General features: G+C 27.8%; 1 protein-coding gene across 2 annotated transcripts; it reads right to left on the bottom strand.

The window, feature by feature from the left end:
• Positions 1-9,281: 9,281 nt before the first annotated feature.
• On the bottom strand, positions 9,282-17,721 carry LOC140668763 (aminopeptidase N-like). Of its 2 annotated transcripts, none has more exons than XM_072898065.1 (13): positions 17,548-17,721; positions 15,882-16,451; positions 14,785-15,270; positions 14,167-14,356; positions 13,691-13,844; positions 13,178-13,256; positions 12,501-12,898; positions 11,745-12,028; positions 10,718-10,905; positions 10,249-10,554; positions 10,067-10,136; positions 9,811-9,912; positions 9,282-9,599 (listed from the first exon to the last, which is right to left on the bottom strand). In XM_072898065.1, exons 2-13 carry the CDS (start codon positions 16,418-16,420, stop codon positions 9,453-9,455), a joined length of 2,943 nt encoding a protein of 980 aa, XP_072754166.1. In that variant the 5' UTR covers positions 16,421-16,451; positions 17,548-17,721; the 3' UTR covers positions 9,282-9,452. The 2 variants fall into 2 exon arrangements, with proteins under 2 accessions (XP_072754166.1, XP_072754164.1); XM_072898063.1 differs by having other exon boundaries at positions 15,882-16,436.
• Between the last annotated feature and the right edge of the window lie 7,162 nt (positions 17,722-24,883).

The following is a 24,883-nucleotide window of genomic DNA, read 5'->3' as shown; positions in this document are numbered from 1 at the left end:
AATGTAAAACTTGTAGAAAAAAAATATGATATAAACGTACAATATAGTTAATAAAGTAATTTTTATTTAAAATATGAAAAGATATATACAAATTAACATATGTAAATCAGTAACCGATAGTATATCTCGGTGGTTAAAGAAATCAAGAAAAGAATAAAAAATACATTTTAACAGATAATTATTCTTTGTATTATTTTTTATTATTACATACACGTTATAATATAAGTTTGAATTTATTTTCTATTCAAATTTTTGTTTATTTTAAAAAGTATTCTTTTAATTTATTCTATCTTAAAGTACAAAAATCGCATGGTAATAAATTATGTAAAATATAGTACAATAATGTTTGTTTCTTTTTTGTTAAAATAGCAGACCCTTCTTTTAGCTCTCTCTCTCTCTTTCTCTCTCTCTCTCTCTCTCTCTCTCTCTCTCTCTCTTTTTTTTTTCTCTTTCTAATTTCTTATTCTGCGTGTTAGATCTCACGTCTTTAATCATACGATTTTAGAACTGTCCCATTCGCGAAATAACAAACGGAATTCACATCCGCGCCCATCGCCGGCTATTTCCGCTGCGGGGAAACGCACGGCCGTGGCGGCAATAATTTCGTGAATCATCACCCTGACGTGACGCGATCGAGGAGACACCAGCATCGTGCCCGATATCGTCCGGACGATATCGCATTTATGATACAAACGCTCGGCGAGCGGACTAGCGGATTTTAACCGCACGTTGCAACCGCGTGGCCGCGTGATTCGTTCGAGACGTTAAGTATCGGCTCGACAATATATAAACACTCGGTTTGCATTGAATAAATAAACCGGCCTGTCTCCGGGTAGAGCCATCACATGACGGCCAATTACTTGAGCGACTTGTCGCGCGGAAAAGCGCGGCTCGTACACGAGAGATTGAAAGACTTCCCTAAAGAGCGCTATAAATCCCCGCGATGTCGGGAACAAAGCGCGAAACGAGCGAGGCGGCTCTGTTCAAAACTTCTGTCCTTTATTACGACCGCGGAACGAGAATAATAGCGGATTAACTGAACTGGAATTAAAAGCCACGTTTTAGTTAGCATTATACAGTAGTTGCAACTGTAGATATCAATTTTCTTTAAACGACGTGATTAAATTGCCGCGGTATTGACCTCTCTGTTTTACACTGCTTGTTCCCTACGCTTAATAGTGGAGTATATAGCGATCTATTCTTAGAAATTCTTACAATCTGCACAAAGCATGTGTATATATTATTTATGCATTTAATATTTGTCTATGTATATAGATGTACTTGTATCGCTTCCGAGTAATTAATCGTGATTATTCTTTTAAAACGAAGAAGATTAAATTTAACGGTAAAAAATAAAAAAGTATCAAATTTATTCTTGTCTAAAAATTATCTTTTCATATTTCACTATATCATATTATATTTTAAACCTTTTTTTTTTTTTTTTTTTTTTTTTTCGAAAGAAGCGCACAGGTAAGTCATCTTATAAATATGTAAAAAAGTATATATTTTGCTGATATTCTCGCTTATTAATATGGATTACTTTGATGCAAAATCGTACTATAAATTTTACATGTCTTTTACCTATTTAATAAAAGAGACTGGAGACTCGTGTCAAAGGGATATATATCTCTCTCTTTCTCTCTCGCAACCGCGGCTCAATACACGAACGAGCATGGCTCCTGCGAGCTTTCGGCACGGTCCTGCTTGACGTCATTGAATGACGTCAATCCCGGACCCCACCAAGCTCCTCAGCCTCCTCCTTTGAAGCGCGTTTTATCGCGCCAACGTAAGAAGCACCGCCGCCGTCACCTCGGCCCTCGAAAATTCCTACGACATCCAACACAGTCGCACGAGATATAAAGCTAGAGAGAGACAGAGACGGACACAGAAATTTACCTTGCGAAATGCCACCGCGAAAACTCTCTTCTACGCGCCGCACGCGTTTCTCTGCGTTATATCGGAAGATTCATGGGCTGTGACTGTTTAAAAAAGAATCTAAATTTATCGTAGTTTCGAAATATTAAATCGACCGGCACGATTAGACAATAGATAAAAACGATCATGCGGGTCGATTGGACGAGACAATTGCATCAATTTACGTGTGATATGCCTTGTTAATCTCTACGCGCGTCGATACTTTTTATTCAATATTATCTTTTTGAAGTTTATTCTTATTGAAATTAAACGGACGTATATAAAATATAATATCGATATTATAGTAGATGTGATGATATTTTTGAGAAGCCAGAAAACCACATCGCTTTAACAATAATTAAGATACCTCAAGAGTACATGACGCTCTAACTCTAAGTAATTAATATCTTGCTTTGCCGGCAAAATCTGCGATCTAACAATAAGTCATCTTTAATTAATTAACGTTATAATTTCTCATGTTCAAAAAAAAAGTGACGCGAGAAATTTATTTGAAAAAATTTTTATGTCCTTTTTTTAAATAATATGACGAGTACACACTTTTCATTAGAGATGTCATCAGTTAAGAATTAATTCGAACTTGGTTAATAATGTAAACTACCGTGAGACTCGAATGTTCCTACTCGACACCGTGTTTTAATGGCTTTCGCCAATGTAATTTTAATCGGTTTTCATGTCAAGTTTAATTGCGTTATGTTATGATGATTCCGGATAGTGATTATGCAAATCATGACGATGCTATGAGAATTATTTTAATTGGTTTAACGAACTTGATCTCAATTGACTATATTCACATTATTTATAATTATAATTATGTTAATAATATAATGTTATATATATATATATATATATATATATATATATATATATATATATATATATATAATGATATGATATGATACGCTCACACACGCAATAACATTATTAATTAGACTAATTTTAAATATGTATGTATAATGAAACATTTTTATATTATGATTTATCAGTTACAAAAACTTGTGAATTAGCCGCATAAATTTTCTTTTTAAAATTTAATGTAATTCTACTGCTTTATAATAATTTTCTACTAATTAAAATCGAAATATTTCTGGCATTTAATTTTCGATAATCTCGTTTGTCATCTCGGTGACAAAGAAAGGTCACATCGCCACTCGTGAAATTTTATTTTTTCTTTTTTTTTTCCTGATCAGATCGGATCTTAAGCAAATGTAATTATGAGTGTCTAGCACACAAAAAACCTCAGATCGCACACCGCACGTGAGAGGTGCGTGTTTGTCGTAAAAATGTTTGCAAGGAAAGAAGGCTCTGTGGTTTTTTTTATCTTCTGTTATGTTTCTCGGAATTATGCTACATACATACACTACTTGTATTATACGAATAACTTTGTACATTGGTTAACAGAATCGTAAGATAAACAGATTCAACCTCCTTATTTTTTCACACTGTCTTTCAAGATGATCAAGATTCTGGCACTATGTAAATTATACATTTATGTCAGAAAAATTGCGCTATGTGATATATGCAGCAAGAAGCATTTAATAAAGAATGTTAATAATACATGCCTATATTTCTGGAAATATACTAGAGAAACACATTATTCTTAATTTATTCAATGATTATGCGGCAGATGAGTGTATAATCTTTAATCTTTCTACGCGTGTAGTAATAAATTTTACTTTAAATCTTTCAAAAAAATTAAGTAGAATCGTTATTGCTGTTACATAATTAAAAAATAATTTAAAAAATGTCACACGTGCACAGATAATCGGTTTTTTTGATAACTCTTAATAACCGTGAAGTATATATATTACTTATAATAATCAAATAATATGAATTATATTATAATCAAGCTTCTTTTTCGATTTTTTAATTTTTCTAGAATATATGTTTAAAAAAATGCAGAAAAAAAATATTAGACATCAAATAAACTTACGTGTGCGAGATGAGATCAATTGAGATCAACCTTTCTAATTATCTAAAATATACTATATATTTAGATAAAGTTTATTCACATTAATATAGTCTAGACTAGAATATATAAATAACTATTTACGCAAGTATAAGATATAGATAACAGGGACGTAGTCAGAAATTAATGTCGGGAGACGAGATTTTATTTAATTGATGCAATAAAAAATTATATGCGTAATTACATAGTAATAAAAATTACATAGTAATTACCTACTTGTTTTTTAATTATTTGACCACAATTTCGAGTCGAGATTTTCTTAATTATGGATGAATTAAACTTGTTTGTTTATTTTACAAATTTTACAACAGCAAGTTTTAAATATAACTTTTTAAAGAATTAAAGTATAGATATTTAGTAAAATATCATTAAAAGTTAAAATCTACTTGAGAAATTAAATGAAGAATAAAATTATGTTTACCATTTCTAAAGAATTTAGGTTTCCAGATGTTTATTCGCTCACAATTTGACAACTATTGGTGGCCTATCACTTGTGGTGAAAAAAAACATCAATTTCAATTTAGTCCAAGAATCCACATGTAAGCAAAAATTTGTACAAGAAACTGGGGTAACTGAGGTATATACGCGTATACGTAACTATCCCTATTTATTTCACTTCTTATATACTATTTATGCGTCTACAATACAGTGAAAAGTTGCAGATCCTCGGGGAAGCAACTATATCTTTGTAACTTTCATTGCCTTTTTGTTGTTCTTACGAAATGCGTAAAGTGCATTTTTATTAAAAATCTATGAGAATTATCAACTATTGTATCACCAATGATACATAAGATTCATATAAAATTTAATTAATTTGTTTTTTTTTTTTTTTTTACGTCAAGCAAAGTAAATCAAACAAACATTGGATGAAATGTGCGATGAGAATATTTATGACTTAAATATCAAAAGATTTATATGTGCACTATAATCTTATCTCAAGAATTCGACATATTGAAAGCACAAATATTAAGATTGTCCGATACGGTATACATACAACGGGTCATACATATTATGTATTACGTTGCGATGTATGACATTACAGCGGTATCACGTGAGAGCGCTTTCGTGAACAGATGCGATCTCGAGAACCTTCGACATGCACGACGTTCGATCCACGAGCCTCTATTAAGGGGATTGTACGTACACGAGCGAGGGTGACTGAAACCTCTTTTTGTTCCTTTCCGGCGCGACGGTTTATACGCGAAGGTTTCTCGACATGTACGTCGTTTTTCTTCCAATATTTAAATATAACGCCGTAATTAGAAATTGGTCCTTCATACACTTTGCTATTGTCAATCTAGCATCTTATTTAATTTATTAGTTAATTTCTGCTAAAGTACTTTCCCTCACGCAATAAATAAATAAATATATATATACATATTTATAAGCTTATTTATATTTATCATTTCTTTCTCTTTTTCAATATAATAATAATAAAAAATTCAAAGAAAATAAGACATTTTGATGTATATTTAATTAACAATATTATATTATTAGAACAATAATATGTTTATTATATTATTGATAATATTAATGTATCAATTGATCTCTGTTACTATAAATAATAATCTATTACTGATTACTAAATTGTAATCTTTTTTTTTGTAGAGTAAGTAGATGTAGAATTAGAAATAAGCATTTTGTATTTGTGCATACAATATATAGACAAATAATTTCCTATATTTTCTAAATCAATGTGATTAAACTTTTACTTAAATTAAAGTAAAATATTTAATATTTGTAATAGTATTTATTGAAAAATATTGTAAATAACCGATATATTCTTTCAAAATTCAACAACAAATTTTATTTAATTTTTTTCTAGTTTTATATTTAAGGCTCCTGAGTAGTCACCGTGGCCATATTGAAATCATGACGTTACAAGCGAGAAATAACGAGAAATGATATCCTAATTTATGTTGCGACTGACATATAAATAAAAACATATTTTAACGAAATAATAGTACCTATCTCTTTAGCACACTTGTAAAAATGTACGGCTGGTAATCCTTTCTCCTGACAATTGATAAATAACTGTAAATTGAGTCCGAAATGAACTCTTGAAATGCGGAAAAACACGCGATTTGACAGCTGTCGAAAGGAGAGGAAAATGTTACTTTACACAGTTTATTCCTTACACAGCTTGGCAGCCGTACATTTTCACAAGTTTCATAAATACGTTGCACATCACAACACTAGCAAAAAGCAAATAATTATGACGTAGGTCGCAACATAAATTGAGCTGTCATTTCTCGGTTCTGACATATTTCCCAAAAGAGAGAAAGAAACAGAACTATATATCGCCATCGTCGACATCGAAGTTTCGCGGCTTCAGGAGCCTTAATAACAAAACATTAATCTAAACTTCATCTGACCTTCATAAAACGTTCTGCAAAATGATTTCAGCGGAATACTCTTTATGTTCTTATTTAAATGTAACACTCTCAAGTCTCTGTTTACGCAGGTGAGCGCAAAAAATCAGAGGAATTAATTTGACATGCCTTTTGTTATCCAAACAGTAGATCGTGACGTGACAATTTATTTTTAATCTACACGTGAGTCGCGCGTGTATAGTTACCCTATAATTGCACCAGTAAATCGTCATATACATGCTAGAATGACGTTTTTGCGATGCTAATACTAACATCTCGTGGAGCAGTGCCAGGTGAAATGAGATAAAGCGAAGAATAATGAGAGGACTCAAAAGAAACAATATATTATTTTGATCTAGGAATAGATTAAAATGTGAAGAGAAATTATCGATTTATTAATGAGAAAGATTATTCTCAAAAAATATAATGAGACCAATTTGTTCGAAAACACAAACTAAAAGTAAGATATTTTATGAATATTCATAATTATTTACGAGTTTTTATTTTTTTTTCTCTCTAACGTCATGTCGCAACTAAATAATATTATGTGCGTCAGCAAGTCGTAATTATTTACCACTTGTGATATTACTAAATTCTGAATTATAACTCAGTTTTAATACATTGCACTGCATTTTTTCACAATAAATATATCTCAAAAGATAAATTAATCTATTTGTGTAAAAATCGATATCTTTTTTATTAAATCTTTTAAAATTAAGATATTTTACAATATCATATTGTATGTGTCTTTTCTGCAGATAATATATTTTTATAAAAAGTTTTCTATTTATTAAAAATGCAATAAATATATATTATTTGAAAACTTTTAAAGTTTATGTCATGTTAAGTTTAAAAAAATGCATAATTAATAAATATTAACGAATTTTAATCAATATTATATTCAGACCAGACAAATTTTTAAGAAAAATTTAGTTGAATATAAAAAAATTTTATAATATTTTCTATTACAATCGATAGTATTGTAAACTTAAGAAAGTTGCGTGATATATTCGTAAAGATTTTTAAATAATATTAATTTATCTTGAATCATTGAAATCAATTCCAAATAGATTGTCATAAAGAAAAAGATTAGCAATCCATAATACAGGTTGCTTCTTTTTTAATTATTTATTAAGCGAAACTATCAATAGTATGCGACAATATTTAGTACATATTACAATTTCTCGTTTGTATACATTAAAAATTTATAGTGCATAAAAATGTTTGTTTTTTTATTACGTTTTTTATTTTATTTTATTACCTCTTTAATCTTTAATTCATTGTTTTCCAATTTAAAAGCAATTCTTGTCACGCAGATTTTTAGAAATGTCGCTCAGTCATTTCAGTTTCATCTTAATTTTATTAAATATTTTTTTTTGGTTTTGCTTTACTGTTTGAGATACGCGAGATCTTTGTAGAGAGAAATTTATGAGGACAAAATTGCATAAAGATATTTATATCTGATACATACGTAGATTATCTTATTGCTGAACAAAAATTGGATTAAAAAAAAAAACGAGATTTCAAACTCACATAATTCATAATTACAAAGAAATATGATGATTTAAATACTAGTAGTGACATCTTACAGAGTTAGAAATTCTCAGTTTAATATAATAAAATTATTACAATAAGTATATAAAACGGAAATAAATCTTCATCTTGCTATAAAATATTAAATTCCATGTCAATGACACTGATGTCATTATAATGTTACGGAGTATTGTTTTATATCTAATTACATTTCGCAATGTAAAATTTTGAATTGAATAAATATGATGTATTGAAAGATTTATTTATTATTTTATATAACAAATTATATATGATTAATTTTTTTATACGATAAAGTTTAGGTTTGCTGTTATATTATTAAAAAAAATTGTATTAGGATAGAAATAAAAATTATAATGTGCCACTTAGCAAGAGTCGCGTATTTATCATCAGAAGAAAAGAAAATATTCCTCGCTATCGGTAAATAATACTGTTTCTGATGTCTGTTATATTTGTAAATTGAAATATATATATATATATATATATATATATATATATATATATATATATATATATAGTTTTTTATTATATATTTATTCCATATGATAAAATATGTTTGTACAATTATATTTGCATACAAGAGTAGTGCATTTTAAAAAATATTAATATAAATTATCATTTATTCTAATTTATTATTATAAAGCTCTATCTTGTCTTTTCTTATTAATTTTTACAAAAGAAACTAGAATCATCACGCAGAATATAGTTTTATTTATAAAATATATACGCGTATTATAACAATAATACAGTGATACATCTGCTATAAATATATAATTAAAGCATTTTTTAATTAAAACATTTACATTCGAGTTTATTCATTAATATCCGTAAAAAAAAACGATAAAATATATTATTTACAACAAAATTTAATACTATAATTGCAGTATATTATTGCTATATAATTAAAATTACATTTTTATAATTTCTTGTTAATAATACATGTCAGTTTTGTAAAGATGTTTTCATTAAAAAGTATATTTATGTTACAATTCAACACACAAACAATATCAGTATTGAAAATAATAAGTATAAGGAAAGAAAGATTTTATATTGTTGTTCAAGACTTTATTTTCATTATAAAATTAATTAAACAAATAAGTGTAAAATAATGCTATATAATCTATTATTAATTAAAGTATACAAATATACATATACGTATATATATAAAGTTCCAAGTGATTAATAGTATTAAACATATAAATAATAAATGTTACAATAGAAGAAATTACTTTTTATGTTAATATAATAATGTATATAGCTATTTATTATTATATAATTATATTAAAATTATTGAAAATATTATTCTCTATTGCTAGTGATCAAAAAGAAGTTATATAATAAAATTATAGTTATATAATATTATTAAGAATAGTATAATTTGGAAAATATTATGTTCAATAATATTAAATTATAACAATATTAAATATTGTTAAAAAATATAAAAAAAGAAATATAATTAAAAATAGATAAGTCACAGATATAGATAATTAAAAATAAAAAAAGGAAAATATAAACTGTTATTTATAACAGTTTGTACATAAACATCTATATATATATACATACGTATAAGAGTTGTTATTATTCATTGATTTTTCAAATTGTAATTATTTAAGTTTAATTGCTTCTTCTTAAAAAATTTGAAGATAGCTTATAAGCTTCTTGATTTCAGATAACCGTGTTTTTAATTTGCGTTCAGCATACTCCATCCATTTTTCTACGATTGTTGTGCTCTTGATCAGGAGATTTTTATACTTTTCATCGCTTTGAATACTTGTCTAAATCGGATTATTTAAACATTAAAATCAATTTTATCTCATCTTAAAAATCTAACGTATAACATATTATTTCTAACATAATTAAATATTATTTACATGATACGACAAAATATTACTTATATGTCATACATCAAAGATATAAATAGATTTATTAATAAAAATAAATATAAATATATATAACAAGTATAATTTTTTAATTCATAAAACTTACCCGGTTATAAGGTAAGCCAGAGAGGCTTTCGTTCTTCTGTATAGATTTTATAATACATTCCATCGCTTGTTCCTCAATAATATCTCTCATACTGTTCCTAATCTATGTAAATTATTTTAATATTTAATGTTAATAAATAATAATTTAATTTAACATTGTAAGAGATTGGTACACCCATAAATATATATATATATATATATATATATATGAATAAGTTTAATAATTAGAAACTTTTAACTAAATTTATAAAATTTACCTTATCTAATTGCTTTTCAGAATACACATGGTTTACAATAACAGTAAATATTGTAAGTCTGTTGACACCTCTGTGAAAAAACAAAATAGCATATATGTACTTACAGGTAATTAGTATACGTAACAAATTTTTATAATCATATTAAAAGGCATGTATTTTTCAAGAAAAACATTTCTGGTTACCTCGGTTTTAGTTTCTCGAAATTTGTTAATATATTGTCAAGCACAGTATCGTTTCTCGCATGTTTTGCAATAATAAAAAGAAGACTATTAATAGAATTCTTGGGTTGTATTCCAATATATGTTCCGTTATCTTGTGGTGTTAATAATTTTAAATATTCATCAATGTTATTTTTAGCACAAGCTAAAAATTCTAAAAATCTATTATTATTTTGCGTTAATGCTGTATGCTTCACCTTATGCCAAATCTGAGAGTCTGCCGACATCAAACCTTTACAATATGTCCATTCTTCCCGCCACGGTAAAAGTCTAATAAAATAAAGAAATTTAAAAAGAAATTTATGTTTGGTATAGAAATTTAACTTATAATATTAACTTATAATATTATATCTCAATCTAAAAATTTATTAGCATATGCGAAATATAAGAAAAATACATGTAAAAAACAGTAATATAAAAAAAAATTACTTACTTTGTTTTCAGCCTTTCAATATGCTCTTTCAATGTTTCATAAGCTATTGTCTGACAATTGGACTCACCAAGGATACATGCCCATTTAATGGCTTCTTGTCTTAAACATATAGTAAGTTCGTTTTCCTCATCATAATCGTTGTATGTTATTTTTGAAAGTAGACCGGCTAACATTTTGTTTATTTTGTCCTAAAAATTGTTAAATATTATATACTAAAAGTTAAAAATTTTGAGAAATTTTTTTTTTACAATAAGGAAATGACAAACTAAATATTATTTAAAAACTCGTCGGGGGCACTTTTTGTATGGATGCACCGGCTATATATTATAGCTTTTGCACATGTATTTATGTATTATGATGCACATGCAAATATACAAAGTCATGTTAATTTATTAAACAATATATGACATACATACATACATAGATACATACATGCATACATACATGTGTGTATGTGTGTGTGTTTCTCTGATACCACATCTACATATATCCTAGATGTATATATTTTAAACTCTATAAAGTTTATTATATTAAGTTTTATATTTATTTTTTATATTAAACACGTATAAAGTATTAGTTATTATAAACAATTTTTATAAAATCTTTTCTTAATTAATTTTTCTTTATTAATTATAAAAAAGTAACATTTATAAAACTATATTTTATTGTTAATTGTTATGTCGCGGAATATATTAAATAGCGAAAAAAATTGTTTGCAAAAAATGCTCAATAATTTAAAAATGAAATATAACATTGTAAAATAAGTTCTGAATATATATATATATAAATTTTGACACATATATAATTATAGATTTAAATTTTACTAGAAGGTCGTATTACACATGAAAAAGATAAGTATTGATTTTATAATGTGTATCTAACATCCATACTATAAAATTTGGATAAAAACTTTTCAAAGTTTTTATTTTTAGTTTGAAATAAATAAGAGAACATAATTGATTTTTCTTAGCTACATATATTTTTTTGGAAAATGAAATCATCTAAAAAATTTCAATTTGATCTTTACCTTGATAGTTTTGACTTTTTCATCTGGAAGTGGAAAAATGCTTGACATATGTTCAAAAGCTTTAATCATAGGATACCAGACTATGTAATTGGTTTCTTGTGCAAGATAACTCGTCAAATTCCAAAATATGGAAGAATCTATTTGGTCTATTCTTATCATAAAATAAAATGCGTCGTCAATAAGTTTAGCACGATTGAGAACATGTACTTTTTCATATTCGTTAGAATTCAAATATTTTGAAATTCTTTGCCAGTTTTCGCGATCATAATTAACGCGATAGTATCCTGTGTAGTAAAAAATTTTTATATATTATTATTAGGTCCTCATCTAATTGGAAATTATTAAAAAATATTGTATAATATTTATAATCTATTTGTATTTTCAATATTAGAGTAATTGCAAGTGTTTAGAAAAAGAAATACAAATTGTAATATCAATTATAATATCTTATAATAAATCTTATAATAATATAATTTTAGAATAACATTTGTGTGATATTTCGTAGAATTATAAGTTATGTAAAAAATTGTCAATCAAAATCAATTTAAATTTATTTTAGTTTTAATAATAATCGATTCAATTCACGATAATAGAATTTAGAATACATCATACAATATTTTTTTGAAATATTATAAAATGTTAGTATATATTTATCCGTATAATGCGTAATCTTATTAAAAAAATACGAGTAAAATTATATAACGCCTTAAAATTTTAATTACGGAATACATGTAAAAATATAATAAATTTATTCACCAGTTTGTTGTAAATTGAACATCACCCAACCATCATCTCTTATATTAAAAATTTCTTGAGACTGATTTTTCGAATGCATAAGTTTTAATCTTTCGTCATGAAGCGGTAACATAAGATTTCCAAAATTTAGATCATTCTGCGTAGTATAAGTCACAGGTATCCACAAATCGTATTCTTTAAGCATATAATAATTTTTTATTGTAATAGTCAGTCTGTTCTTGAAATAATCTCGCGTTATTTCCAATATAGGATAACCCATGTACTTTATCCAACCATTTAATATCGTTGTTAGGAAAAAGTTTGACAACGGGTCTTGTTTGATATTCGGGGGATATGTTTTAACCATAGCATGTTCCATACGGATCCAAAAATCATCATGATTCATCGAATTAACTACACTGTAATTTGTAAAATTTTACAAATTTGACATTATTGACACAGTAACAGTAGAAACATAGTTACAATAAAAACTGTACTAATTATAAATAATATTATACATTAAAAAATATGAAAGTATTAATTTATTTATATATGTTGTACAACTTAACTTCAACATTTAATATGATGAATAATACATACATATATATATATATATATATATATATATATATATATAATGTATATATATATCATAATATGTATATATAATATATAAATATATATCATATTATACTCACTGTTTATTAAAATATTGGATACTGTCCTCAAACACTGTATTGGTAATTAGATACTGCATCATGTGCAATATTAAGAATGCTACAATTCATATGATAAAATGATTTATATGTGTAATTTTGAAGCCAAACTAATCAACTACATTTTTTTAACTTCTAGTATACTAGCTCTATCATGTGTATTGTTATTAAAATTAAGAAATTTTAAATAAATTTATAAAGTATTAATATTAATAGTAGTTAATTTGGCTTCTTAGAAACTCATATATATACGATTCAAATATCATTATATTATTAGAATTAATTTATATTTATATTACACTGTGACCGTAAGCTAGTAATTGTATCTAATTTTATTTAAACAAAGATAAATTTTTAATTATAATTTTTATTATAATATCATAACAAGTCAGTATATCATTAAACTACAAATATATTTGTTTATTACTAATGTTCCATATTCTCTTATAGTATGTTTTAAAATTTATAAATAATAATTTAATTATTCAGTTTTACCTTTAATGTAACGAGAAGAAAAAGCAAGATTATTAATGTCAAAGGAATTAGTTTCCTCTATAAGAGGCTTCATAAGTGAATAAGTGTCCAAACGAAGAGATTCATATTGAGCCTGAACTATAAATAAATTCATTACTTTGAATTTTCGAGACACCTAAAAAAGTAAGCTTTAATCAAGTAAATATTTATAGTCGAATAAAATATTCATATCAACAATATCAAGTATGCATTAGTCGCTGTTGAAAAAAACTTTATTATTTTATCATATTTTTTCTTTATGTTTTTGTCTGACATATTTAATGTTATAAATAATTTAATTACTTTTTATTTTCTCTTATGGCATCGAAATTTTATCTCTTTGCATAAATAAAATGATATTGAAAACATACTTATATATAAATTTACATATAAACATACATATAAAAATATTTATTTTTATATTTAAAGATATCGCTAAAAATATATAAAAAACTTACCGTGATATCATCGATGGCCTTTATTCCAAACAATGTACTAAGACCATCGATTAACCACAAGGAAGATGACCAAACTGGATTGATTGAATTACTGAACCATTGATACGCTACTTGGTGTCCTATCAACCGTTCTACTTCTATTTTGTCCGAAACAAAATCTAGATCTTTATCGTAAATAATATTTGTTTCTCTAAGAAATATAAAAATTAAATTTGCTATAAATTAATTAATTTAAGTATTTAGTATTATAAACATATATATATATATATAAACAATACAAATAATAAACTTCCGCAAATAATATATAATAATTTTACTATACTCTTTGATTTATAAAACTAAAAAAAATGTCTTGTGAATGAATAATGTAATTTATATGATATCGTATTTTGTTTTACTAATTATATAAAATATTAATTATATAAAAATTGTGACATACATTACTATCACATGTATTACGTTATTTATCGAAATCAACTTATAATTAATCATAAAAATATATATTATCGTTTTGTAAACATTTTAAATACTTTGTATTTCAACATATATATATTTTTAGTTTTGATACTTACAAAAATTGTTTTAATAGATTAATATTTTATCTAATTTTTATATTACCTATTTAATACAAGCCCCCAGTTCTCATAATTGTATGGAAGACCAGGAATTGCGACAAATTGCACTTTTAGATTTTTTAATATTTTCCATTTGGATTCAAAAAGAATCATTATTTCGTTTGCAAGTGATTGAGTAAATTTTAAACTCTGAAATTCGGATCTATGCCATATAATGATTCTATCTGTGTCAAAAAGGTAATGGAAACTCATTGGCGAGAAAGCAATTGTCACGATATAAGTGGGTATTTTAGGAGTACTATAAAAGTATGTCCACTGTCTATCATTTATTTCTGTTAATCCTATTCCCCATATATTTACTATTTCAGGTTTGCATATTTCTTCTTTTTGTATAGGCATATTTGAGAAAACTTTGTATTTACGATGGTGCTTTACGGCAATATTGAAAGTGGTCTTTACTGTCAGTTCGTCCCAACATGGAAACAATTGTCGGGCCCCAATCACCTGAAAATGTGTCCCGCTCGACCACCTTTAACATTTTAATGATATTTCTTCGAATAACAATAATTTTTTATCAATGGCATTAAACAATCCTGTCTTTACATAACGATTGTGATATGTATATATAAATCGCACAAGCTAAATAGCACTGATTAAATTGTATTTCCGCTTTCGTCAAACATTACAAAAAAATTCAGAACTTTCCATATACATATCGTTTAATCGATACTGATTAGCCTGCGCGATTTGTAGTGTGCATAACTATATATTCCATGCATCGATAATATATTGTTTACAAATATATCGTATGTCTATTTAAAAAAATAATGCTAATTGAATAAATTTTCTTAAATAAGTTTTCTTGTATTGTCTACTGTGTGATATAATATATATTTACATCATAATAATGCACACGATTGTTGCACTTAATAATATAATAAAAATAATTATAAACAAAATGATATTTTAAGCTACAAATTGTAATAAGACTTTCGAAAATTTTTCATTAAAAAGTCAATATTAATTGAATACTAGCATATATATGTAATCATATATAAACATGTTTTAAAACATGTTGAAAAACAAAAATTCATATTTAATAACAGTACCTATATTCTTAATATAAAAATATTTACTCACGTTTTTTCTCCTGATTTTTTTGTGGGTACAGTCAACGAAATAATATTATTTTCCATGTTATTAATTGCATTGAGAAATTTTAAATTTAATATGTAGCTGCCCTCTTGTAACTCATTTTGTAAATAAAAATTGCAAATTTTCGTATTACGATTATATTCCATTGAATATATTAAATGTGATTTACTAACATCATCGTATTCCATCAACTTGTTATATAAAATTAATATTGAATTTGATGAACTTAAACTTATTTTTTCAGTTCGACGAAAGACATCAATAGTAGCATTCAATTCTCCATAGAAAAGAAAATCGGAGTTTTCTTGATGCTCAGTTACATATTCATTTTTAATGTAATAAAACGGTCTATATTGATATATAATTGAATGTGTATCTCCATCTTTTTTGAAAATTGGTATTAGCTTGACATCATAATGCGTCGGTGTTACATCCAAATAATTATTAAATATACTCGGATTTTTATCGACAGAAAACGCAGTTGAGATGAATATAAAATAAAATGACAGTCTTAGAAATGCCATATCAATTTTTAGATAACTGTAATAAGATTCTCTATTAAAAGAAAGACAAATATAAATATAAATAAATAAAAATAAAAATAAAATAATATTTAAACAATACGGCAAACAAATCTATAAAATATTAACTTTTTTAGAATTAAGTTTCTTAAATTATTAGAGAATTAGAAATTTCATGAAAAATATTTATGTATGTGATAGACCGACTTATGTTTACCAGCATGTTATTTTCAAGATTTATTATTTCGTTTCTTATTGTTAGATAAATATGTCCTTAGCGAACTAGCCATGAATAAACAACCAACGGAAAATTGAATTTCTTTCAAATTTTTTTCAAAGTTGTGTCTCTTTAGACATGTATACATGTATAGCAAACTATATTAAATACGATTTGTTCTACTTTTTCTATTATATGTATTATATATCATGCAATGACAAATGTTTATTTTTTCTCGTTGTTAAAAAAATGTACATGATATATAATACATATAATAGAAAAAGTAGAACAAATCGTATTTAATATATTGGTTGGTTGTTTATTCATGGCTAGTTCGCTAAGAACATATTATTATTTATCGTTTGTTTGTTATTCATTGAATTTATTGAATCAGTAATTGGATTTAAAATAACTTTGCAAATTTTGACATGTCATTTTGAAAAAATATATAGAATATATAGAATAATGTAAACGCGTGCATTATAATAAATATTAATTGTAATATATTGTTCAATTTCTTTATCATCCTTTGAAAAGTATATAGATTAAATATAAACTTAAATTAAAAAAAAATTTCTTGTTTAATTAAAATGTTTAGATTCAAAGACATTTCATAATAATATTATAACAAATAAAATTAGTGTTCTTGTCAGATGGAATATGTATATAAAATTTAAAATAAAATGTAGTTCCATTGTATCTAATAATATGTAGTATTTTATTAGAAAGGGAAAAAAAGAAAAAATAAAAGAACGTTAATAAAATGTCTTAAAATAATTTTTAAAAAATTTTTAAAGAAATTAAGATGTGCTCATCGCCTGTACATGTACTTTAATATTTAAATTGTGTTTTATTTATCTTCTATGTATCCTCAAAGAAAAAAATACGAAATAATTTGTTTTTAGCGACTTACCCTGCACATTAAAATCTATGTCAATATTTTAATATAATTCATTTCCTTAGATGAATTAGTTGCAGTTAACGTTTTATCACTATAAGTCGTCAATATCGTTTTATAAACCGTTATATCTATATTACCGTTTCACTCTTACCGTTCCAAGAAGTAATCGATGACTAACGAAATCTCAATGTAACATACATCATAAATATGAATACATAAATTTATGTTAAATCCAGTAGGACTTGACCTTATGTATTTATTATGATCTGTTGTACATATTGATTTATACATGTGTGTGTGTGTGAGAGAGAGAGAGAGAGAGAGAGAGAGAGAGAGAGAGAGAGAGAGAGAGAAATTACATAAATCTTTAAAAAAATATAAAATAATGTCAGATAATTTATTATAAATTAGAAAATGCTAAATTATAAACTGATCCTAAAATATAAAGTAAATTTTGTTAGACTTTTTTATTATTTTGACATATGTCTAATTATAAATTTTAACAATTTGTTTTTTGCTTTATAACACCTGCTTATTTTGTTATGAAAAATTTTAACTTTTTCAAGTTTAAGATAATTTTAGAATAGAAAAAAGGTTTATAATTTTTTTATAAACTTATTTTGTTTTCTGGAAACTTTATATAGCTATTATCTGTCATGCCTCACCTCTAATAATGATAATAATTGTGTTATTTAAGGATATCAAGCATATCAAAATTGACAGTAAAGCACAATTCTGCATTTGCTGACATCTCAGGACAAATGTATAAGAATTGTCTATGATTCGTACACTTGTACAGAGAGAATTATGAGCTGTTCCTTATTTGTACCTATAATAAGCAGATTTACATATGTATCTAATTAGTAAATAAATGTACATTAATAAAAGTGATAAACTTCTTATCATACACTTGTTCTATTATATTCTCCATTAGAATATAATCCATTGCAATATTATTTTTATTATATTTTCTATATAATCTTTAAACTTGCTAACTTCATAAATATATATGTACATATATAAATATTTATAAATATACAAATACTCCAATATTTTCGCGAATATGTACTGAAAGTCAGTTATCATGCAATGAGGTAATCTTTTGTTCATACGGTCAATTTCTACTGTCATCGTCAGCTGGAAAAGCGTCTGACTACCTACAGTAGATATCTACTTTTCCTTCATGTTCTCTCATCGATAGGTATTGTATTTTCGCAAATACCATACGTTGCAAGCACGTATTCGAAGATCGATATTATCCAGGTTTACCTCGACACACGCGAGCTCTCGCTGGAATGTTATATTTAGATGGACCCTTCTTTCCTCCTCCCTTTCTCCCTTCTCCCGTCATCAAGTGGCAGCGTACAACAGCGAAGCTCGCTCAATTGCCCCTGGAAACCGATATTAACGTGGTTAGTGATGCTACTCCTCGACGTGAAGCACCTTCGGGGTAGAGAGTAGCTTTATATACAGTGCAAAATTGAATTGCAGTCGAGATGATGCATTTCTCGTGACTTTGTGCATCCAACTGCACATTCTGTCATACGACTAAATCGACAAAAAAATATCACGTTGTCTCCCATCCGTCCGGCGCAATTTTATAATTTTATGTTGAACAATCATAATTTCGCGATATTATCAAAATTTATAATATAAAAAATTTATCGCGATGCGATTTTAAATCTATTACAACGTCAACCAGTCAACTATAGTGACGAAAATCGGGCGCGAACATCTGGGACAATTATCTCTCGGAACAAGTTATGAATAATTTCGCATTCATAAAAGTTGATAGGCATTTCAGAGAATGCGCTTTCGAACTGACGAACGAATATAACGTACATCAGCAATCTCTTTATAATTGTGATCAAAATGCGGTATAAAATATGACAAGAGATACAAAGATAAAAGAGAAAAATGGAAAATAATAAGACCTGTGGCTCATGCGAACGTAAAATATCGAGACAATTGAATTTGGAAAATTCTTTATCTTGACATAAATATAACACCGATAATACAATTTTATTGTTTCTGACATATAATGAATATCGAAAATAAAGAGGACATAAAAGTAAAAATATATATATTGTATATAAAATGTATTTTTTTGAATATAAAGAAAATATGAAGTAAAAGAAAGATACGATAAAATTAATAATATATGATATTCTTTTGAAATAACTAATAATTTTACTTTATTTTTTATCGTCAAATTATTACAAATAACTTTTAGAAATTAAAGTAAAGATTTCACAAGAAAAAGAAAAATAAGGCAAACAAACTTGCTTGTTTGTTTCGAATCGTTAAGTTAACATTTATAAGCTGAAGATATAAAAATTTTTAAAAGAAGTATAAAGAACTACAGAGAAATTTGAAAAGTAAATTTTCCTGCAATACGAGAACAAACTTTTATCAAAAAAATCATCGAAACGTAACTCTCTTGATGATTCTCGTGAAAAAAAAAGCGCTCTACTTAAAAGCGACCTTAATTGTAATCCGATAAGCGACCTTAATCTGATCTTTTTTCTAGTTTTTTCCTTTAACATTATAAATAATAACGAAATCGATAAAACGGTATGAAATTGGATATGTTGGAGAATAAAGATACACACGTGGATTTTTCATCCATCGAGTACATGCTGCTAATATGCGAGACTTTGTTGTTGCGGAATCCTGAAAGTAGTCGTAAAGAATAATCAATCTCTTATTCGTACATAATAACAGTCCTTCGTTAGTTGAATATTTTCGTTGAATTATTCTTTTAGAATATTATTTATCTTTGTAATAAAGCAAATAGTAATATATTTGTAAATATATTTATTTGTAAATATATATATATATATATATATATATATATATATATATATATATATATATATTTTGTATGTGGATATACAAGAATAATATGCATACAAACAAATGTTAATGTAAATATATATAAAGCGCTTTAGATTAATATTATATACATATAAACTTATGATATAATTAAAAATTTTCAATAATATAAAAAAATTTAATTAACATGAAAATTTATATATGTTCAATTATAAATTTTTAAAGCTAAATGGTTTTTAAAATTATTAATGCGATAGAAAACAGGTATCTGTAAATTTGGTAAAAAGTAGACAATACATTAATATAGTAGAAAAAAATATCTATAAATCTGACAAAATATCGCAGATAAAATGCAACTATTTTTGTAATAATCAATATATAATTTTCCAGAGGATGTGCAGAGAATAATATATAATATATAATATATAAATAATATACCTAACACGTAAGGAAAGTGCGAAAATCTCCTCACGAGGGTAAAACTTGTCTCTCAATTCGTATTTTCTGTTTCTTTTCCTTTGTATTTCTTTCTTTTTCCTTGCTATCGTGTAGTTTTGCGACTTCTTCTTTCATGTACATACAGAAAAAATCTATAATAGAAATATCAATTAACCTCTGCCACCAGATTGGCAGAATGAATGATTGACATAGTGGACTCTCATCGAGCAGAGAAAGACTCAACCAAATGGCCATATGTCAGAGCACTCAAGCAAATCTCAAGAGAGGTTTTACGCTCATGGCTTCCATTTAATTATTGAATTGCCTTTTTGTTTTATTCGCGTTGCTAAATTTTATTTTATTTCTTCTTTTCTCTCTTTTCTTTTATTACAAAAAAATCATGATTGATGAATCATTGTTATAAAACGAAGAATAATCAATTACATGATGTTTAGAGATTAAACATAGAGTTTTCATTTCTTAATGTTAAAAATTATCGATATTTAATTTATAATTTTTTATTACCAGAGAAACGTATGCGTCTGATGAAAATTATTATCGAGAATAAACGTGTTCTTCTTGCTTTCACGGTTTATTTTTGATTACACGTGAGCAAAGTAATAAAAGCATCGAAGGGACTCGGTGAAAAACAGTGACAGAATGAACGATCGATGGTGCCATCAGCACATAAAACGGAAATACAAATCTTCAAAGGACCATCCTTATCTCGACACGATGATACCCAATACATGTACGTTTTCGAACATGCATTTTTTGGCAGAGAGAAAATTTTTTTCATGCGAAAAAACAAGGACAGAATATCTGGAAATAAATAACTTGGCCAAGAACGATGAAAAGAGAATTCATCACGACAATATCGCAAACATTAGTTTACTTTGTTATACCTTTCTATCGGTATAAATTAACACAGTACCGTATTCAATGTGTGTGTATGTGATACATTTCACATAAATTTTCTATTGTTCCGTGTGAGTACACTATTTACGGACATATTTTTCCGGCTTATTCGAGCGTGATGGAAAATAACACTGGTTATTGCGATACTCGATAGTGATGGTTAGGTTAGTAATGTTAAACAACAAGATATCAAATCAAACGTTCCGATATAGAGTTTACCTTCCACGGAATTCATGAATTCGATAACTTTCCGTGAACGCTGGAAACTATCAATATGTCATGGTATGCGTGTAATTTTGTTAGAACACTAGAATGAGAAATAAACTGAAATAAATTTATAGCGTTAATACCAAAAATATGCCTAAAATAAATCTCTCTCATTGTCAGTCAATCATTTTTAAAACAATGACCAGCTTGCGTTTCTACGCTTTAACACGGTTATCGAAATCGTAAATAAAAGCAAACGCGCTTCCGATATTACATCATAGAGTACAAATTGATTTTCGACGATTTGTAAATAATATTACACACGCATGCTGCAGTTAATAAGATTATAATTACATATTTGTAATTTTTTATTAATTAAGAACATTATGATTTGTGCGTTTCGAGCCTTACGTAGAATTTATTCAGCAACAATATTACGATATATTGAAGTGTTTGCGAGATTCATCGACGGTGATAATAATTTAAACGGGGATTTGCGGTACATCCAAAATTGCCAATGAAAAGCAAATGAAACGTTAAGCAGAAGATGTAATAATGGTATAAATAAATTATGGTATCGTTTTTTTTTTAAAAAAGAAATTTTTTAAAAAAGAAAAATTTTTTTGTAAAAAAGAAAATCTCATAATAAATTAAATAAAAATGTATTAAGTAAGTAAGTGTGTAAATTTACTTTCTTCAACCACTGCTGAAATAATATAGCAAATGTCTAATATATGACATTGCAATAAACAACGTCGTCAAAGTATAAGTTACCTGAGAGCCACAAAAATTACTTAAATTATTTTTCATCGCCTAAAGTGCGAATTTTTTCGTTTAAAAGGTCTATGTCGTTCTCGATATTTAAGTGACAAACCCGGTTCATATCTGCCGACCATGGAGATGTCGGAGTTAAGTCGGCCGCCGTATAAGAAGAGCGATTTTATGTAGTTTCTTTAGGAAACATCGCGGTAAAACGAGGGTCGAAGATCCTCTTACCGTGTAACAAGTGACGTCGACGAAGTGGCTGCAATCATGCCCGCGGCGCTTAGGTGTGTAAGTAAGAAAACAAGAGATTGATGCCCCTTTTGTGGTCCACAATAACGTACAAAAATTACTTGAAACATACGGTGGAGTGAATTCGATTTACATGCATTGTAATATGACGTTTCGATTTTAAACGAGGATTATACAGGATATTCTTAAATAATTTACATAGTACATGACTCGAACATTTTTTAGACCGATTATTATTATGCAGTTCAGCCGAGCTGAAAAAGTTATCTCCGATAAAAAAAGTGTGAGATTAATCTCCGCATGTGTGTGCTCTTTGACTGGCAAAATGCCATGGAATGTGCGTCCGGAAATTGTTTCGTCCTATTCATTCCCGGCGAGTGAAATTGCGTATTTCGCTGCTAACCCGAGCTTTAAGCCTAGCGAAAGTGATATCGATTGTCGTCACGGATATTCGATACTCGAAACGTGCAATCGCCTAAAATCAGTAACGCAACGGTAGGCGCCAGTAGCAACAGGCAGCAACTTCTCTGGCCGGCGACGCGGTGCAAAAGTAGGTCTCGACACGCATACACAGACACACACGCGCGCGCGCGCGCTCCCTTCTTTCTCTTTCTCTCTCCCTTTCTCACGTCTGTTCCGATTTCCTTCTTGCAGACAGGGAGGTAGGCAGGCAGGCAGACTGCCACGATATCGCCTCGCTCTCAGTGTATATGTGACGTATTGATTGGAGGCTGGGGCTACAGGTGGCTTTTCGGCGCTTGCGCCGTACAGGGGATATGAATAAGCTCTCTCCCGTTCCCTTATTAAAATACCCCATGAACTTAGCGGAGCAATCGTTATTTGAGAGAGCGTATAGCTATTCCTCTCTCTCTCTCTCTCTCTCTCTTTCCCTCCTACATATTATACTTTGTCCTCGAATCTGTTAGTCCTTGACGCATTTCAGCGTCGAGTCACGTACGTTCGGGAGTAATGCGTATGATTTCTCGCAATCTGCAAGATAAGACAAACAGGCGCGAGCGAAGGAGGAGGGATCAAAACAATCAAGTTTGAAGCTTTGTGCCCCTCACGCGTGATAGATTTCCCTTGTTCCCATTGTGCTTTCCGCTCTTATTCCGCTCGAATGAAGGCAGATGGATACAGGGTCGATTGCAAACCGATGAGTTGGCAGTTGCCTGGGGGTGTATCAATCGGATGTTCTGTTTTTGCCAAAAACTACCCATGTACAAAAATATCGTTCTGCCAGTATCAGTTTTGAGCACAAAAAAATACAAGGCACACAAAGTCTCGGAGAAATAAATCCACGAGGCAACATATCATCTTCCATTCGCAAGTTAAAGTCGATCTTTCGTTCGTTAAAATTTTAAGCTAAAGAAGATATTAGACTCATGATTTAATCATACTCATCTTAAAAGATTATTGATAAACCGCTTTTAATATTCGCGATCTGCTCGTTAAAATTCAATTACGTGTCAATTATAATAAGGTCAAAATTAATAATAATTACAATCTTGAAACTTCAATTTTACTAAGTTTAATATAATTTTCTAATTAATAGTTTACGTGACGGAACTTTCTACAGTTATTCCTGTGTTTTTAATCCTGATCTAGATGTTTCAGAGATGTGAAAATGTCGTAGTTGTGTCTGAATAGCAGGCCGTATTTCAATCGGTCGTACTTTTCTCACCTTGCTTTTCAGCTGGTTCCATATTTCTCTTTCTAGTTCCTTCGGCTTTCGGGAGCAGGTGGAAAAACGTCGCCGACACCGTAATGGACGAGCGCAGTCCCACGCGGACATGAAAGATTCACGAGCGGACGAACCTCGCCGACGCAACTTTTTGATTAGGCGATTTTTCCGAGGTCCTAGCTGCGTATAAAACACGCGATGCATAATTGATGCGTTTCCGCTTAATGAGCGCAGGTAAACGCCGGAAAGGCG

The sequence above is a fragment of the Anoplolepis gracilipes genome, chromosome 8 (assembly GCF_047496725.1).
Source record: "Anoplolepis gracilipes chromosome 8, ASM4749672v1, whole genome shotgun sequence".
NCBI classification, from domain to species: domain Eukaryota; kingdom Metazoa; phylum Arthropoda; class Insecta; order Hymenoptera; family Formicidae; genus Anoplolepis; species Anoplolepis gracilipes.
This window is presented reverse-complemented; position numbering and strand designations above follow the sequence as displayed.

Coding starts and splice junctions, on each gene's coding strand:
- LOC140668763 (XM_072898065.1), bottom strand. CDS start 16,420: ATGGCATTTCTAAGACTGTCATTTTATTTTATATTCATCTCAACTGCG. Junction 12,029..12,500: donor GTTCAATTTACAACAAACTG/GTGAATAAATTT, acceptor TTTACTACACAG/GATACTATCGCGTTAATTAT. Junction 10,137..10,248: donor TTCGAGAAACTAAAACCGAG/GTAACCAGAAAT, acceptor GTTTTTTCACAG/AGGTGTCAACAGACTTACAA.